This window comes from Lissotriton helveticus, chromosome 11 (genome assembly GCF_964261635.1).
Source record: "Lissotriton helveticus chromosome 11, aLisHel1.1, whole genome shotgun sequence".
Taxonomy (NCBI): Eukaryota; Metazoa; Chordata; class Amphibia; order Caudata; family Salamandridae; genus Lissotriton; species Lissotriton helveticus.
In genome coordinates this window covers 1105052368-1105073235 of record NC_136072.1, presented here as the reverse complement: position 1 = coordinate 1105073235, position 20868 = coordinate 1105052368, and the positions used below count along the sequence as shown (strand labels likewise).

General features: G+C 44.8%; 1 protein-coding gene across 8 annotated transcripts in view; it reads left to right on the top strand.

Annotated features, from left to right (window-relative positions):
* Positions 1-20868, top strand: part of CABIN1 (calcineurin binding protein 1) — a 1271888-nt gene that overhangs the window by 447560 nt on the left and 803460 nt on the right. For all 8 annotated transcript variants that reach the window (XM_078667788.1, XM_078667793.1, XM_078667787.1 and 5 more), the window contains 2 exons: positions 3951-4187; positions 5833-6001. In XM_078667788.1, the coding sequence (XP_078523914.1) occupies positions 3951-4187; positions 5833-6001 (406 nt within the window). The remainder of the gene's footprint in view (positions 1-3950; positions 4188-5832; positions 6002-20868) is intronic.

Here is a 20868-nt window from a genome sequence, read left to right as displayed (position 1 = left end):
CGCGCCGTCTCTCCTGCGGGCGCCCCACAAGATGGCCGGGCCTACGACCCTGGGTTTGAGAGTCTCATGCTCGATCGATTGAGCTGGCCGGATCAGGCAACAAGAAGGTGGGGGGGTGGCGGCATCAGCAAGGCATCCCCCCACACAACTTGCCGGACATCACCTCGGGATGTCCTGGGGACGGGCCTTGGCGCGTGGTGTCGCCCCCGGGCTATTTGCACAACGGTCCTCCACCACTAGGCCGCCACCTATGCTACCTCGCCGGCTGATGGCCTTTGTAGACTTTCTAAAGCCCAAATCCTACTAAAAAGTAGCCCAAAGTAGCCCAACATTGCTACTTTAAGGAAGGAGGGACAGGAACAGCGTCATGCATTTGGATCGATGTTGCAGCAGGCTGCCATGTAAATAGTTATTTAATAAAACGTTTTACCCTGTTACTTTGCTGGTGTGTTGTATATATTTATAATATTTGCATAGGGTTTGTCGTTATTTTGGGCGGGGTGGGTGGCGGAGCCGAGCTGTCTTGCAGCCATCATGGCGTCGAGCTCGGTTCCTCTCACTAGTTTCATATTTCTCATGAGGGGTTGTTCCTAATGTTTCTATTTTAGTGAGTTCAAAAAGAGATCCCATCAGTGGCCTACTGATTTTGCTCGATTCCTTTTGTTTTTTCTAACGATTTTTATGTTATAGTTTGCTACTGTAGGGGGCAATAAACTGCATCTGTTGGGCTAGGTGATGGCCTGGGATCAGGCCGGACAATCGGGCAGGGAGGAAGAGGTTATCAAAAAGGGCCTGTTCTATGAATGAGATGAAAGAGCGAGGGGGTTCAGCACGGGATGTGGCTCGGAGACAGGGTTGCATTAGAGGTGCGTTTATGGCCCAAGCAGGAGAGACCGGGGGCTATCGGGGCACGGGGGAATGCTTGCGAGGCCGGGGAGTGAGGGGGAGAGAGACGCGCAGGCTATTGGCAGTGGGCAGAGAGGCCATAACACACAAAATGGCTGTCACTTACGTGCATGATGGGGCCTAAAAGGGACAAGATGGCGTGGCCACTGTTTCGCGACTTTCACTTTACTTTCAACAGTGGCTGTGGTGAACATAAATGAACGCCGCTTATGTATACCTAATTTTAGTCATTTTCCACAAAAAAGCTTTTGATATTTGCTATTAAAAAACCATTGAAATTCACTGAAAAAACCATAGGTTATAGACCATATATAGTTAGGAATTAGCATTTACAAAACCTTATTTTACTCACACAAAACCATTGAAATTCCATATATAGTTAGTTGCACTAACTATATATCGCGCACCCGCAATCCACTGCTGATGATGTCACATATTACATCATTCATGACATGGTCAGTGACATCACTGATGACATCTCAAATGACATCACTGATGACATCTCATTTGACATCAATGGTCACATCACTGATGATATCATTCATGTGACAATACAATGCATCTCCTCACACTTTAATATAACCTCTGTTACACCCAGTGTTAAATACAGAATATAATTTTTTTAACCATTGACACACCAATACTAGTTACTACATACGCACTCACTGATTCCTATGTCTACACACACATTCACTCATTCACCCATACAATCATTCATACATACAATCACTCATCTTTACAACACTATCATATGCACTCATACACCTATACAGACACTCACACTCTGCCACTCATCCATGGAGTTACTCACACACCTAGTCAGTCCTGTAAAGAATCAATCACACTTCTATTTTCTAATCTATACACTTAAACATAGAGTACCTTACATTTTCAAACATATACTAACACATACTTACTCTCTTATACAATCATTGATACAAGTACACATTGATCTGCACAGAGTCACACATCTCCCAGCCAGCCACACACACACTCAGTCTCCCATAAAAATACTTGGACAATCAATCAATAACCCATATAGTTACTCATATAGCTACTGATCAACACATGCAGCAGTTTACAGAACAACAGACATAATGATGCACAAATTAAGACAGTTTAGTCACTAACCCATGCACTCAGTGAGACACATTTAATCACTCACTCATACAGTCAGTCACGCACCTACTAAATCCTTCATCCAGACACTTATACATCTACTCATTCTTCAATATGTAAAACATATTTAAACTTTACAGAAACACACAGTCACTGGATGATGTAATCAGTGATGTCATTTGAGATGTCATCAGTGATGTCACTGACCATGTCATGAATGATGTAATATGTGACATCATCAGCAGTGGATTGCGGGTGCGCGATATATAGTTAGTGCAACTAACTATATATGGAATTTCAATGGTTTTGTGTGAGTAAAATAAGGTTTTGTAAATGCTAATTCCTAACTATATATGGTCTATAACCTATGGTTTTTTCAGTGAATTTTCAAGGTTTTGTAAATGCTAATTCCTAACTATATATGGTCTATAACCTATGGTTTTTTCAGTGAATATATATATATATATATATATATATATATATATATATATATATATATATATATATATATATATATATATATATATATATATATATATACACACACATATTTATATACACATATATAAAAAAACATTTTGTTAATTTTAAAAAAAACATTTCTTTATTTAAATTGAATTTATATTTATATATATTAAATATATATATATATTATGTATTTTTTTAATTACCCTGTACACCATAACAAAAAATCCCACCCTGGTCCCTTTAAATACCCCTGCACCCCATAATCATAACCCACCCTTACTCCGTAAAATACCCCAGCACACTTAAACAGTAACCCATCCTGACCCTAAAAATACAACCTGAACCCCAAAACCCAAACATAGCCCTTAACCCTAAAAATACCCCTGTACCCCAAACCCATACCTAGCCCTGAACCCTAAAAGTACCCCAAACCTAGCCCTGAACCCTAAAAATACCCCTGTACCCCAAAACCCAAACGAAGCCCTGAACCCTATAAATACCCCTGTACCCCAAATCCCAAACCTAGCCCTTAACCCTAAAAATACCCCTGTACCCCAAACCCCATACCTAGCCCTGAACCCTAAAAATACCCCTATACCCCATACCTAACCCTGAACCCTAAAAATACCCCTGTACCCCAAAACCTAAAACTAGCCCTGAACCCTAAAAATACCCCTGTGCCCCCAAACCTAGCCCTGAACCCTAAAAATACCCCTTTACACCAAACCTAGCCCTGAACCCAAAAAATACCCCTGTACCCCAAAACCCAAACCTAGCCCTGAACCCTAAAAATACCCCTTTACCCCAAACCTAGCCCTGAACCCAAAAAATACCCCTGTACCCCAAATCCCAAACCTAGCTCTGGACCCTAAAAATACCCCTGTACCCTCAAACCTAGCCCTGAACTCAGAAAAAACCCCTGTACCCCAAAACCCAAACCTAACCCTAAAAATACCCCTGTCCCTAAAAATACCCCTGCACCCCAAAACCCAAACCTAGCCCTGAAACCTAAAAATACCCCTGTACCCCAAACCCCAAACCTATCCCTGAATTCTAAAAATACCCCTGTACCCCAAAACCCAAACCTATCCCTGAACCCTAAAAATACCCCTTTACCCAATAACCCAAAACCCACCCTGAACGCTACAAATACCCCTGAACCCCAAAATACCCAAACCTATCCCTGAACCCTAAAAATACCCCTGTACCCCATAACCCAAAACCCACCCTGAACCCTAATAAAATAATAAAAATAATAATCTAATAAAAAATAATGATAAAATAATAAATAATAATCTATAATCTAAAAATACCATACTCTAAAAATAAACCCACCCTTAAAATACCCCTGAGCCCCTAGGTTGCGCATTGTACTTCACCATGTTGTTATGTGTTGTGTTGCATAGGATATTTTTCTAGTATCCATTGACTGACATTTGCCTCAACCCAATCCACAGGACTCCCTGCTGAAACTAGAGAACTACAGGCAGTGTTTTGAGTGCTCTGAGGTTTCCCTGAATGAGGCCATGCAGCAAATGTTGAACTTGACGGAAGCTACGGGCAAGGAGGAGTGGGTTGCAACGATCACTCAGCTGCTGACTGGTATTGATCGCTCCCTGTCTGCTGACAGTGGCTTCCTGAGAGAGAATTCCATCACTCCAGGCCTTATCCGACTCTCAAACAATCTCATCCAGGTAATAAGGACACTTCTAGGGGTAGGAGATGGTTTGCGGTTGGCAAATGTGGAGTTTACACAGCTTCAAATGTCGTTATTCGCCTGACCGTCCTGTTAGTTTCACCTTATAATTCTTCTCTAGCACAGCGTCCCCGGCCTTTGCTTATTTATTATCTATAAATCAATATCTCATGTGTCTTGCTCTGCCCACACAAGTAATCTTTTTATGATTAGAAAATGCGGGCATAATTGTCTGGAGAGAGAGTTTACTGTTTGACTTCATTACTTTCATGCATCAATTCTCAAAACCTCTTTAACTTTCTTACATCAGTTCTCAAACCTCTTTAATATCATGCTTCAATTCTCAAATTCTCTTTAGTATTGTATCACTCACCACAGTACTGCACCCCTCACGGCTTTTCATGTCACTCTGGTCTGGAGAGTTGCCTTAGACCAGACTCTTAGGTAATCATCTTAAGGACAATGCACACTTTCTGCATCCTTTGCAAGGATTTGCCATAATACCTATTGTGGCAGATTGAAGAATTGTAATTACAGCTGCATTGATAACTTTCTGCCTTACCCACAAACTCAGCTGTGCTACTGCGATGCCCATGTCCTCTCACTCAAAATGCTCTGTGGCATCTTCCAGGTGCCTGATATATATTAAAAATGTACTAAAAAATCAATAAAACCTTTGCATTGTTTATAGCTCTACTCTTTACATTAATCAGTATTTAGTACTTATGTGTTTAACTGAGACTTCAATGGCAAAGATGGAATCCATTTAACATCGTCCCTTTATTCGCATTCCTTGGTTAGTAGAAACTCTACTTCTTTTTAGGCTTAATGAGGGCTTTGTACATAATAAGAAATCTCTTTAATATCGACTGAAATGGGTGCACATTTTAACTGATGATGGTCATTGTCCGATTTCCTAGCTGGTCTAGGTTTGATTAGTAACATCCCTAACTGACAACTTGCTATAATACAGACACTATACACCTGCTTTTTTGTGCTGTCTATGAGCATGGCGTACCTATTTGAATTTCAATTTTGTTTGCTCTGGCATGCCTTTGTGGTTCACTTTTTGTCCTACTAAATGTGCCCCTTTTATCTTTGAACACTCAGCAACAATTCCGTGTAAGTAGTGTGTGCCTATCAACTTCGGACCCGCTCAAAAATGCAGCAAAAGGCACCTTTTCTGCTGTGAACAATCTTGTCAGCTTCATTGCCACCAATACTGCATATTTCCTTTTTAATTGGAGTTTTTCGAAAGCACTACTAGAAACCCTGCAGTGGCATCAGAGCACATTTAGGAGAGGGTAATAAAACAACTGCTATCATATGGCCCCAGTATGATGTCAAAGCTCCTTATTGAGTTAGAGTCCTGATCACCATGATGGAAGAGGCAAGGCCGGCGTTAGGTGTATTGCTGTAAGTTTTCCCCTTCTGGCATCCATCATGCTACTGTACAAGCTTCCTGTTTTCCAAATGACTTTTACCAGTTGGTGCTGGCCAAATAGCTGACAACTGGAATCATGTTTTAGGGGTTGTTGTTTGGTAGGCATGCTGATCATTGCTGTCTTTGTCTTTCAAATGTCCCTTGCTTTGATACAATTTCTCTAGCATGGTTCCCATGAATCATCCGTTTCTGTTCCAAGCTAATTGACTGCAGCATGGCGATCCAAGAAGAGCCGGCTGGAGGAGGACCCAAAGAGCTGCTAGTGTCCTCAGTGCTGCCATGGATCATTCTACACAGGATCATCCAGCATGAGGAGGATGCCTTCCGGTCACTGTGCCAGCAGAGACTCCAGAGCCAGGGTGCGGAAGGTAAAGTTCATTTATGCTTACTTTGTGAGCTGTTTGGTGAGCAGTTTTCAGAAATGAAGCACATTACTAGGCTGTTGTGTGGCTGTGGTATTTGTCGGACAGGCTCTGCATATATATGTTTGCAGATGTTTATTGTGCAAGTAGTGTCAAATAGAAAATAAATATTTCTTCTCTAGGTTGCCTACTTGATTGCTTTACTTATCTTTCTTCTTTTCAAAGCAAATAACTATTAACACCCCTGATTTGGGTGCCCTGAATGCTGAGTGATGTTTCAGAACAGAGAGATGACCAAGCTGGGCACCTGCAGTAGAGATCTGTGTTCATCGTTTAGTTCTGCGGTTTGAATTCCCTGATCGAAAGAACCAGCTCTCAATTCTTTTAAAGTTGATAAATTATTGAATACCAGAAAAATGTGTAACTGTCTACTTTGTTATGCTAGAGATTTTTTAGACCAAGTTTATATTTAGAGTTTTATGATTTTAAACAAATTACACTTTTATACTTAGCAAGGGACAAACCAGAGCCATGTGGTAGGCCATATATAGAGAGGAAGCGACATAGTTTAGGACTCCTCAGACCACGATTATTTAGAAAGAAAAGAATAAACTAGGGTAAAGCAGGCCCATTTTGTACTAAGCAGCTGAATAGAAGGGCCACTGTGTCAAAACGAGCGGATAAATCAACCAGACTTGTCTCTATGCACCAAACTAAGGGGCTCATTATGTTGGCGGAAGGACCACCACCGCCATGCCGGCGGTGGCTGTCCTTCTGCCATCATACAGAAAATTCCCACCGCCAAATTAGGATGGTGGTGGGAATCGCAATGGTTCCGCGGCAGACGGAAAGTCCGTCTGCCATGGTTCCGCAAGGTGGTCCTTTTCCGTCTGCCTTGCAGAACCCGGGCAATATTGTGGTGGTGATGTGCAGGCACTGCCGTAGGGATTACGGTATCCCTTTCCGCCTGTCCTTTTGCGGCGGATATCCTGCTGCAAAAAGACAGAAGGAGATTGCCTTTGGGGGCCCGTTGCGGGCCCCGCCCCCCTCTGTGTGTGGGGGGTGCACTTTGGGCGGTACCCATGGTTCCCCCTGCAGTTCCATGTACCCAGAGGCAGGCACTGCGTGGTGCCTGCCACACGGTGCTGGGAAATGCGTTGCATGCGCCTTTATCATTGTGGACTGTGCTGCAGCCAGCAGCACCACCCTCAATGATAAAGGCCCAGGGTGCGCCCCCAGAATGACGGGCGCATCCTAATAGCAGTGGTGGGACCGCCGCATATCTGGCGGGTGGTTTCAAACACCGCTATGGTGGCGGGCTGACCAAGTCCGCCCGCCGTCATAATGAGCCCCTAAGAGTGCAAACAAGTAATAATTCCACCTCAGGGATCACATCAAGAAAACATTGCAGAGAAGATTCGGAGCTTGCCGTTTTTCCCTCCCCCAGAAAACATGGTAGCAGCATTAGGGAGAAAAAATAATTGTTAGGGATATCAACGCACCACGCTCCCAACTGCCCCTGGAACTGAGTAATCTACATCTTTACTTTTCTGTGGGGGTACACGGAGCACCTCAGAGGGTTCCCATCCTGCTTGCTTTCATTGGTGCCACAAGTAGTGAGCCTCCATTGCAAATCAAAGTGCTAACAATATAGTTGGAATTGCCAATGACCAACGGACTGGGCATCTATACTGGGAACGGAGATTCTGACACACATAGTGGTTTGTGCTCTGAATGGTAAGCACAAGGTACAGAATCAACAGCAGATTATGTGTTGCATGCGCAAAGATACCATAAAAGGCATAAAGGGCTGGTGTACCTTAGTAGAATAGTAGACAGTTACAAATGTTTAGAGTTTTTGGTGTAAATTTGGTGCCTGAGACTGATGAAGCAGCCACTAAATATAGTGAAAAAGTGTAGGAGTGAAGTCCGATCCATCAGGCTTTACGTAGCGTCCTGGGTTCTAGACTTACGAGAACTTCATTTCTGAGCCTGGTCACTTGCAGTAAAGTGATGAAAATGTTGAAGTCCATCTTCAAATCAGTGAAGTAATGCTTCCTTCAACTGGTTTAAAAATGAGTTAATTCATAAACTCTATCTACTGCTCTTCTTACCTTTTTAGGTCGAGCAGACTACTCTCAATGCGTGAGCATTGAGAGTCTGCTACAGACCTAATGTGGCCCGTATTCAGGAGAGTGGACAGCTACCAGACGCGCGCTTTGACGAGGTCAGATTTCACCTCGGGAGCGAGCGTCTGGTAGCTGCGCATGCGCAAATCAAATCCCTTGCTCACACACACACACAGGCAGCCCCCACCCCTCTGCATGCACGCACACACACACACACAGGCGCGCGCATGCACACGCAGGCATACGACACACATACAGGCACACATACAGGCAGACTATCCCCTACCTCGCATTCTCTCTCAATCACACAGTCACGCATGCGCACACACATTCCCACACGCACACACGCGCGCACACACTCCCCCACCCCTCCCAGGCATACACACAGGCACGCACGCACTTCACTTCAGCCCTGGGCCCCACTCACCGACTGCGCTCTTCCGGCGGGCTCCTCTCGCGCTCCGCGCCTCACGGAGCATCTCGTCTCCTCTTCACAATCGGGGCTCCCTCAGGTCCGAGGAGCCCCGCAACAGGCGCAACACTCCTCCTTCTCCCCGGCCCCCTCCTGGGGACCCGGGCTGATTCGGACAGGCAGGGCGCTCCATGCGCCGGCAGCTCGCGGACCTCGGGAGGCGGGACTTCCGGTCGGCCGCGACCGGATTGGCCGGCCGCGACCGGATTGGCCGGCCGGCCAAGAGCTTCCGGGTCGCCGCGGGACTTGTATTTAATATACAGTCACCCTTCTTCCCTCATTGTCGTCCCCCTCCCCCAGCTGCATGCCTCCAGGACAACATACGCAGTAGATCTTGGATTTTGGCAGCACATTAATCATGTGCATCAGATGATGGCTTAGCGCGATAAGCTGAAAAACAGGTACGTGTGTGCTTGTTGTTATTGCTGTTGGGGGACACGGTAACCCGGGACCGGACCCGACCGCACCGGCCGAGGCTGATCTTTTTTAGTCCTTGTTAATTTGTAGCAGGCTGATGAAGCACATTAGAAGACAAGGCGACTTTCAGTGTCCCGAGGCATTAAACTGGCTATAACAGCTTTGCCGTTCTGCGATTACAACGCCCCTTTAATCAAAACTTCTGACCTGTGCGACTCCCGCCTCTGTAGTAAATATACGATTCTCCAGGAGTTTCCGAAGTCACTGCGAGGGCTTAAGGGAACAGAGAGCATCACCCCCCAGGACACTACCCTTTGATGCACAACGTTCACTAGTCAGGCCTATGGTCCGAGAATGGCTTAACTTATTCATGTCTGTATGTTTTCAGAGCCTCAAAGTGATTCAACTCAGGCACTCAAGCGCTATGTAAAGCCCCGAAACAATAAATTAGCCGTGTTCATCTTTACTGCCTATCCCTCTAGCTGTAGCCCCCACAAAACCAGTACCGCTCTGCTCTGTACACTACGAATGTGAATAAACAAACACATGTCCCTGGAGCGGGCGCCGTGCACAGTGCTATAGTTAATTAGCGAGGCAGGCCACACCTGGGATTTTTCATCAGAATTCTAGAACTTGTAGCATTGGTTTTATGCTGGGTTAAATACGACTCTGAGAACCAGATTGTAAGAAAAACGCCCGGACTGCCCTAAATAGGCTCGCGTGGACCTAGGAAACTTGGCAGCTGACGGGTACCTTCAGTGCAGGTTAATCTGTGGTCTGCAGAACAGTTAATATTGTTATTTCAAAGTTGTACTGTGTAATTCAATACATAAAAATAAATAAATGACCTCGTGCATCGTAAAGCACATTTTTTGTTTCCAGTAGCTGAGATGCCTGTCACACGAGCACTTACTTCTTTGATTTAGGTTTAGGCGAGCTCAGCTGGCGCAACGACTTGGGACTCCCCATGCATGACTCTAGCCTGGTTTTGTATCGTACCACACATCGCGAAACCTTTCACTTTGTGCATTAATCATGTGGCCCACAAAAGCAGCAGCTAACTACATTCTATAGAAAAAAAAATTGCTTTTCTTACCGCTACTGTACATCGTGAGTACTTTCACCTTGTGCACTAAGCTTGCGACCCACGTTAATTAATTAACAAAGACACATTCCGGCAGTCGCTCCTCCTTAACCCTCGGTAGTGCATATGCTTTTCACAGTATTGGTGACTGCGCACTCACACATTGCTCACTCACAGTAATGTAGCCCACACATACTGCACCCTCACACACACTGCCCCCTCACACATTGCGCACTCACTACTTTAGGCCACACACACTGCACCCACACACCCCGCACTCTCACACACCTCGCAACCTCACACTCTCTCATTACACTGTGCCCTCACACACTGCCCCCTCACACACTGACCCCTCACACACTGACCCCTCACACACCACGCACTCACACATTGCGCACTCACATTGCTCACTCACACTACTTTAGGGCACACACACACCGCACAATCACACCCCTCACACACGGCCCCCTCACACACTGCCCCCTCACACATTGCTCACTCACACTACTTTAGGGCACACACACTGCACAATCACACCCACACCCTCACACACCTCGCACCCTCACACACTCATTACACTGCCCCCTCTCACACTGCACCCTCACACACTGCACCCTCACACATTAGCCCCCACTCGTCGCCACCACAACATCACTCAGCGCCACCACAGCATCAACAACAACTGGTTCAAATATGTTCTCTCAATGTTTCAAGCTTTATTTCAAATGTCACAATAAAATGTTAATATTTCACTTCTGTTCTTGGATTTTCGGCACAATAAAATACACTGAACATAATCTTCACAACAGTTATTTACAAAAGTTTAAGCTATTGCCATTATAAATTACAATAAGTATTAATTATTAAAAAAAACATTGATATTTGTAATATCAATACATGTAACTCACGTAAATACAACACATTGCATTACAAATGCTATAGGTGTCACATTTGCGAAAGTTATAACTATTGGCATTGTAAATGACAAAGCTATTAATTTCGCTATTTTCAAAACCAACACATAACAATATATAAATGCAATTACAATACAATACAATAAATAAAAAAATTGTAATTTACAATACCAATAGCTCAAACTTTCCTAATGCGAGACCTATTGCATTGTAAATGCTTGTTTTAAATGGGAAGTATGTATTGTTGAGCCCAAATTATGAGACATAGACTCAGCGTAGCAAATCATAAAGATTATACAGCATCTTATGTGCAGGGTACAAGGGCGTAACACAGGCCCCCGCAGCCCCCGTGGTGCGGGGGGGGGGGCCTGAGCTCCAGAGGGCCCCCTCAGCCCAGTACCTTACAGTGCCACCCGACACCTACCTGATGAACGAGCAAAGGTATCAGCCAGCATAAGGGTCAGAGCAGCGTTCGGGCAGGGCCGGCTCTAGGCATGTGCAAGCTGTACACCTGCACAGGGCCACCAAACCCCAGGGGCCACCACGCCAATATATATCCTTAATATATTAATCCTCTGAGGATGGATACATATTTGCGTGGTGGCCCCTGGCAGGTATTTGGCGGCCTCCGGCTCTGTTCCACTTCTAAACACCCTGACCCCTCCCCTCTTTACTGGCCTGCGCGCTCCGCCCCGCCCGAACCCCCTCTTCCGGGCCCCCTACCTATGCTCCTTGCCCAGGGCCACCATGAGCCTAGAGCCGGCCCTGGTTCGGAAGTCCACAGTCAGTGTTCGTTCTGTTTGTTGAACGCAGCCCTTCACTAGTGAAAGCGGCCCGTTAAATTGCTTGCTGTCCTGACAAAATAATTAATATGCACAATATAACAACTCCGAAATTCGCTGACCGTAGCATTCTGGAATACTGGATTACAAAGATGATATAATAAAAACGGGACTACTGCACTTTTTTCTACTTAACACTGCTGCTGGGCAGAAATGGTTGGAACTAAGAGCAACAAAGCTATAAATTCAACAACCCAAATAGAAACAAGGTTGGGGCCAAGGTGGCTTTCTATAACTTAATTCTGGGTCCCACATGGAACACAACCACTTCCTCCGCATTAGGACTTTGCAGAGCGTTTAACTAGCGCTTGAGCTGGAATTCAGGCCCATTATTACATCGGATGTATGGGTGTTGGGGGCAAAAGTTATGTGCAGGAGGTAAACTTCTGTCTCTAATCCTTTAAATTAAGGTTTTTAGCTCATGGGCAAGCATGATGATCAGCTGCCCTGTTTCAAGCAGGCACGCTTTCAGGCAGTGATGCGTGGTAATAATGTTCAAAGCAGGTTTGTACGAAGTTATAAAGGGATTCTTCGGAACCTTTGTGTAGGTCTCTTGAAAACCTTACATCTTCGCAAGAATTGCAAACATTTGCACATTGGTATTTCAGCTGCAAAGACGTTTGCAACAATTCATGTGGCACATTTCCATAACCTCAACAAATCGATCTGTCTAAGATAGGCTTAACAGGATAGAGGTTGGGTCTGATGTTCATGCAATGTTTGCATGATGTGTGAGTGAGCAGTCTCTCTTATTGTGGGATGAGTTGTGCTCAAAGCTTCGCCACCCCCACCTCAAAAACTTTATTGCAGAAGCTTGTGAAAAGCAATGCATCCCGGGTCTGAGGCCCAAGTGAGACAGCAGTGCTCCAGCCCAGCATTTGTTTTTGTGGTTTCCCTCGGTTCGTGAAGGGGCTTCTCAGCACAGTAGGATCAGTTGATGCTGAGGGAGGCACATAGTTATGTTTCAGTCCACCCATGAAAGATCTATCCAGTTTTTTTTTAGGGGAGAAGGCGTTATGGACATGACTCATTTGCAGGCATTATGGTCTCTCGCATCCTGTTTGGTATAGACGGGTCCCGGTGCATTTCTATTGCTGGTGCTTTGCAGTAGTTTTAAAGATGATCTTACTTTCTCGTTACTTCAGCGGTTGTAATTTCTGACATTTATATGTGTCCCTCTTTTTCATTGCAGGATTTTGCTTGCGAGAAAGTGTCACTCATATTTACACTGAAATTATGAAAATGTCACACATTAGCAATCTGAAACTTTGGCAGCTATATGGAAGCAAAATGGATGTGGTGTTTGTGGCATAGGGAGCCAGTAAGCGTCTGGATGTACAAATTCAGACCTGTCCTTGCAGGGCTTGAATTATAGCCTAGAAAGAAAGGCCGATGTGAAGGACTGTTTTGTCTTTGCAGAGCACACCTGACTTTTTGGACTAAAGGAGATGTGGCTGCTTTGCTGGATCACAGGCATGTATGCCTCCGTACTGCGGCCCGGTTTTACTTCTGGGAAACCACAGACCCCTGTCACTTTTCAAACATGTAAAAAAACAGGTTTATTGTGCAATGTTTGGTGAATTACTTATGTAGACTTGTGTAATTGGGCGGCCACAGTTTCAAAGGTAAAATAATAGGCTATTTCAGGGCCAGTTTTAGCTCGCCAAGGCGCTGAAATGTGCCTCATTGCACAGATTTAATCCATTCTACCCGCGCCTATGTTTAAGGACTACGAAGCAGCACTGGATGTGCATAGTGTTTTATTTATTTTACCTGAAGCCAGTCACTTTTATCACCTGTTTGCTGGTCAACTTTAGGTATCCAGTCAGCGCAGTCCGTTACTGCTGCGTAGGTGATGTCCATATGACATGGTGCTTCTAAGGCATGGAAATCAACCCCTCTTGTTAGCAGTACAGAATCACTACTAGACATGGGCAGGGAAACTCTACCTCCTCAAATGACCTTCTCCTAAGTGTGATGCGTATTTTGTGATCTGACCTACGTACTAATATATCTATTTGCGAAATAAAGAATAAGAGGGGGATAACAGAATTACACCCTTAATTATTATTCATTGGGCAGATTGAAAATAATGATTCCCTCGGTATGGCTACCTTCATAGTGATGGTGGTCTGCGTAAGAAAGTATATCAAGGCAGTAGGCTTTTCTTATGCAACCCAAGGCTTCTCCAGACGGGGGAAATGCCACCCCATGCCCATTTGACACCTGGACGGGCAGGAAAATTCGCTCGTCAGGAGGCGTGTTCCCCCATCAGGCTAGTACCACCCCTAAGGTGGGCTACCTGAATTCCACCCTTTTTATTTCGGCAGAATTAGGCTCACTGGGTCAGGGTTATGCCCACTTCTCAAAGGAAGTAGTCATAGAGGGGGTAAAGTCACCCTACGGGTAAGTAGCCCATTGGCTACTACTTGTCACACCCCTTAACACCCCTAAATTAAGTATTTAGGAGGCACCGCTGATGCCAGGAACTGAGATTTTACAGCTCCAGAAGAAGAGGAGAAAGAGCAGTGAGACAATGAGGACTATAGACAGTGGTGGACTTTTGATGCCAAACACCTTCCTACCTGCACCAGTTTCGACAGTCGTGACTGAGTGACTCGTCCTACAGCTGAGCCACCACCAAAAACCCCAGTAGACTGCCAGCCTTTCACAAATTGCCAGCAACCTGCCTTGGTGTAGAGAAGCTGCTCACCTGCAGTCCGCAGGCACTGAACAAGCAGTGTCTGATTTACCAAGTTGCCACTTCCCCATCAAGCCCAGAAGCAGCAGCCCCCACAAAAAGAGGTACCTGTGTTCCTGGAGGTCAGATCTGTCCGCTCACCGAGTGAGAGGACACCAGGACTCACTGAAGCTGCACTGGAACAATACCCGGGGTACCAGACTCTTTACAGCAGCTAGGGCCAGATTAAGTCCTGTCATGACTCTTAACAGCACTGAGACTGAGCAGCTGTCTAGGGACGTCAGCACCGTAGAGACCCACTTCCAGAGTGGCCCGGCAGTCCTGATTTTGGCACCCCTACCCAGTGAGACCGACAACCCTATGGCCCTAGAACCCACAGAGCCCAGCCAACCTGTACACTCTGCACCCCAGTGCCCCAGCCCGGGTACTGATGAACCAGCTGTGCCCTTAGTTCCCAAGACCCTTGTGACTTGAGCCCCCCATTGGGAGCTCCCGGACTTGTCCTCACATCCCTCTCTGCAGCCTGTTTCTAGGTGCCCCCCCTCTTTCTACCGCTGTAGCATGCAAAGCTACAAACTCGGCCAGCACCTGTGCACACAGATGCCCCAGGGCAGGTAATGAGTAACTGCTGTTGGTACTTTGGATCTTGGTCCCCTACCACCCTAAGTCCCAAAGGAGACCCCCAGAAACTGACCATAAATAACTGTATGCAACATATGCCTTTACTCTTATAGGGAAGCATTGCTCCGTAAAGACACATTTAGGGGAACATTTTACTTACCTGCAAAAATCAACATTTAAAAAAGTACTTTCTTGATGTAGAAGTTCTTGGAATCAAAATGTACATATAAATAAGTTATTTTTTTTCTAAATTGGTCTTGGATTTCTTGTGTGTCTCATTTATTGCCTCTGTGAGTTCAAGAAATACTTAGCACTACCCTCTGTTAAGCCTAAATTAATCGCCCACACTACCAGAAAAGAGAGCATTTAGTGTTATGATTGTTGCCTCTGTAAAACAATAAGGGTTGCCTGGATTCTATATGCAGTGTACCTTGTTTTGATCTACTATATAAAGAGCCAGCTTCCTACAGCCTTAAAGTCCGTATAACCATTTAAGACTCACAAGCAAAATAAAGCCTATTTTCGAGGCATATGATCTGTTGCTCATATGCTTTTGCATAGATCACCATCTAGTGTTGGGTTCGGATGTTTGCACTTTGTTTTTCCCCGAAGAAGTCTTTCCAGTCATCACGAGGTAGGTGACTCCTCCTTTTGGCAATAGTGCGCATGGGCATCAACTTCATTGTTAGATTGGTTTTTTCCGCCATCGAGTTCGGATGTGAATTGTTGCGCTCCTGTTCGGTACACTTTCTTCGGGACCCCTTTGATGCGCAATCCACTACCCTTGACGGTATTGTTAGCGATCGTGTTTTCCATTCTCCGCGTATCGTTTGCTATCCTTCGATTGGAACATTTGTGGAAGGCTGTTGGGCCTACCCACGCCGGGATCGGTAGCAGCCGATGGAACGGACTCCATTCAAGTTATGTCCAGGGTGTCACGCAAAGTTCCCTCTAACCGACTTGCACAAAGTGTGCAACCTTTGCCTATCCCCGTAACACTACGAGAAAGACTGCGACACGTGGCGGTCGTTTCAGTCGAAGAAAACTCTCCATGATCGTCAAGCTTGACATCGCGAAATGTACCAGCAAAGCGGCTCTGCGCCAGACCTCCCCCCGAAGAAGAGTCCAAACATGAAGAATCGCAAGCACAGGAAGCCGGAATGGAGGAAGAGTAAGTCTCCATATCCGATGCTGACTCTGATGCTGAAGACCTGACACCGGGACAACGGATCGTGAGTAAAGAGACTTTGTTCCCATATCATCTCCTTTACAAGAAAAAGGCTCCGTCCCTCTCCGCTGTCAGGCCAACGTTGGCACTGAGAAAAGATTTCGAGCACCCCGCCTTTGGCCTCTGCGCCAAAAGATGAACAGCTTTCCGGCTCGGGCTCTAACCATCCCCACGCTGATGCCGACCTGAAACCTTTGGCGTTGAAACCAAAACACATACTAGTTTCTGTGCCACTGTTGCGAAAGCCGAAATCTTCGGAGCTGAAATCTTCGACATCAAAACTGGCATCTAAAGAAAGTACGGCAAACAAAGAGCCTCGGATCGAAAATCCACCAGATTCATCCCGAAACTGGTCATATTCACGCCAAACTTCCTGAAAAGAGGAAAATGGGCTTACCAGAGGACTACCGCATTCTTTTAAAAAAGAAAAATGAGGCCACTAACCCTTCTCCTCCTTATATTGCACCACATTCACCTATTCATGAAGAATTCTTTATTACACCTACACATTCCCCTACACCAACATCACCTGACCCACAGGGAACAGGGATGGGGATATAGATGACTATATACCACAGGATGCACCACAGGATGCACCACAGGATCCCGACCCATGGGATAATTATAATGTCCCTCACGATAATGATCCTGACTTGTATCCATCCAGGCATTCACCTCCAGATGATAACACTGGGTACATTGAGCTCCTTAATAGGGCTGCACAATATCATGGAGTAGAGCTTCATAAGGAGAGTTTAGAAGAGGATTTTTTGTTCGAGACACTAAGTTAGTCTCAAAAGGCTACACAAACATTACCAATGCTAAAGGCAATGCTCAAACACACTGATGATATCTTTAAAGACCCTGTAAGAGCTAGAATCATCACTCCTAGGGTAGAGAAAAAATATAAAGCTGTGTATATCAAAGGTCAGTTACCCTTAGACTCTCTGGTCGTTTCCAATGCTTGTAAGAGAGCTATCTCCCAAACAGGAGATGCCTCTCCTCCGGATAAGGAATCCAAATTATTAGATGCTTCGGGAAAAAGGATAGCCTCACATGCAACTAACAATTGGCACATTGCCAATGCCCACGCTTTATTGGCAAGGTATGATAGACCTCATTATAATGAACTCGAAAAGCTCATTGAATTCCTTCCAGATGAGCATAAGACTAAAGCCAGTGACCTTAGTCAAGAACATAAACTAATAACTAATACCTCTATCAGGTGTGTGTTAGATCAGGTAGATACAGCAGCTCGGGCAGTAAACACCAGTGTGTTACTCCATAGACATGCTTGGTTAAGGAGTTCAGAATTCAAACCTGAGGTACAAGCCTCTATTCTTAATCAACCTTTTGATAAAGAACATCGTTTTGGCCCAGCTGTAGATGAATCACTAGAAAAGATGAAAAAAGATACCTAAGTTGCTAAATCAATGGGAGCCTTGCCAATCACCTTCTAACTGGGGTTCCTTTTGTCACTCATTCTACAGGTTACATATAAAACACAAGGGAACCCAAAGGTGCAATAAGCTAGGGACCTTGGGTATTTAACGTATTAACAGAGACAATGGTCCCTAAGCAAGAAACAATGAATCCAAATAAATATAGACTAGAATACAACTTCGCGTCTGGTTGGTTAGTGCACCGCTATCGTCTGTCACTCTTTCCCCACACCGCCTTTGCATGTACAGTCACAAGATGGTTAGTATCATTTGAGAGCTACAAAGGTTGACATGCTTACAATTGTTTTTAATCTTTTTTTGTTTTCCTTCCCCTCGCCTATTTTTTCCCCTTAATTGTTGATATTGGCAAAATAACACCACACTGGGTACTATGTATAATTATGTTCATTAGGCAATTTATTGTTGTCCTGAGGATGAACCTTGTATTTTAATTGGGTTCGAAACGTCGTCGACCTTAAATACACTAAATGCTTAATCATCATTTGATTTAATAGTTGCATATGTGTATAGTTTGTATTGTCTGTATATGATTTATGATATGCAGACCGTCTAAAATTTGCCTAGACATTCCTCTGTCCTTTTCCCCTTGAGTGTGTTAGTTCGGCACCAGCTGGTGTCCCACTTGTATCACACGGATATTTATATGTATTCTCTTTATTGGAAATTAAATTGTCCGGCTGGACATATGATATAGAACTATCTAGTCTATATTTATTTGGATTCATTGTTTCTTGCTTAAGGACCATTGTCTCTGTTAATACTCATTCTACAGGGGCAGCTCCAAAACTGTATCTACAGAGAAACCTTTCATCCTTTTACAAGGACAACAATCAATCGCCCTCTTCAAGAGGTTATTTTAAAGGAGGATATAGAGGAATCAACGGCAAGGGAATGGGCAGAGGCAATTCAACACGAACTTGCCCTGCAAAACAACAAGCAGTGACTTATTTTCCATACCTCCGATAATTCTACTCCTGTCGGCGGTCGCCTCTCACTATTTCTACCCATTTGGAATACAATTACATCAGACAAATGGGTTCTACAAATTATCCAATCTGGTTATTGCCTGGAGCTTACAAGTATTCCACCGAATATTCCTCCAAGGTCGCACCTCATTTCACTAGAACATCTCACCCTTCTAAAGCAAGAGGTTCTTTCTCTGTTGCAAAAAGGGGCACTACAACCAGTCCCTTTACAATATCAAGGAACAGGAGTGTACTCCCTTTACTTCCTAATTCCCAAAAAAGACAGCTCTTTCAGGCCTATATTGGACCTCGGAGAATTAAATCTGTACATTCAGTCTGACCACTTCCATATGGTCACACTCCAACAAGTGCTTCCTCTCCTTCAGCAAGGCGACTTTCTATATACTCTGGATTGAAAGGACGCTTACTTTCATATTCCAATACACCCTGCGCACCGCAAATACCTCAGGTTTGTGGTAGCAGGGCAACAAAATCAGTTCAAAGTCCTTCACTTCGGAGTGACAACCGCTCCCAGGGTTTTCATAAAATGTTTTGTAGTGGTCGCTGCCCACCTGAGAAGACAACATGTTCACGTCTTCCCATACTTAGACGACTGGCTCGTAAGGACAGTTCGCACAACAGCTGTCTGCGCCACACACAGAAAACTGTGCAACTCCTTCACCAACTAGGATTTACAATAAACCAGTCCAAATCCCGTCTCCAACCATCCATGTCTCAAGACTATCTAAGATCTACTATAGACACGCAAAGAGCTCTAGCATACCCAACTCAAGCCAGAATCAGGAATATTCTAAACCTACTGTCTCAGTTCCAGCCTCAACACTCCCTACCAGCTCGAGTGTTCATGCAATTACTGGGAGTGATGGCATCTTGCATTTTCATAGTTCCCTACGCAAGTCTTCAGATGCGTCCTCTACAGGAATGCTTAGCACGTCAGTGGAACCAGGCTCCAGTTCAGTTATCAGATCTAGTGTTGGTAGACGGTTACACCCATCGATCTCTACAGTGGTGGAACACACAAAACTTTTTAGAAGGGTGGCCCTTCAGCGATCCGGTTCCACAGATAGTACTTACAGCAGACACATCAAACCCACACAATCTAAGGTATGTGGAGCTCCCCAAAAAAACAGCTTCATATAAATCATGTAGAACTACTAGTGATTTTTCTGGCGTTGAAAGCATTTCAAATTCAACTAGTATGCAAGACTATTCGAATTCGTACAGACAAAATGACAGCCATGTACTACATTCAAAAAGAGGGGGGGACACACTCCCTCCAAATGTCCCACCTAGCACAGGACATCTGAGATGGGCCGTTCACCACAAATCTATCTCCCATCATCAGAAACAGTAAATCCGTGAATTGAACTGCATCCTCAAGTTCTCCTCCCATTCTATCAAATGTGGGGCTTCCCAAACATAGACTGTTCGCCACGCATCTAAATGCAAAATGCCCAAATTTCACGTCCAGTTAGCCACAACCATTGTCCAAAGGCAATGCACTATGGATGAACCGGCCAGGTATTTTCTGCTTACGCTTTTCCGCCTCTCCCACTCATTCGGTTAGTGGTTCAGAAACTCAAACAAGCGTTGCTGACAGTAATCATAGTTGCTCCCACATGGGCTTGTCAACCATGGTTCACAACTCTATTGGAACTCTCAGTAGTTCCGCATTGAAAACTACGTCTTATACCCAGTCCCCTCACACAGAGCCATGGAGACATAAGACAACCAGACCCCAGTCAGCTCAATCTGGCGATCTGGCACCCGAAGTCCTAGAGTTTGGCTATCTTAATCTACCGCCAGACTGTAATAACATTATCAAAGAATCTAACGTCCTACCACAAGAGCCTTCTATGCAGCAAAGTGGAAGCGGTTTGTGATTTACTGTAATAACCACATCAACCTGCTGGATCCTTCTGTTTAAAACATTATATGCTATTTGCTACATCTACAACGTTCCAATTTAGCATACAGGTCCATACAATAGACAACATCTATCTCTTTTTAGATTAC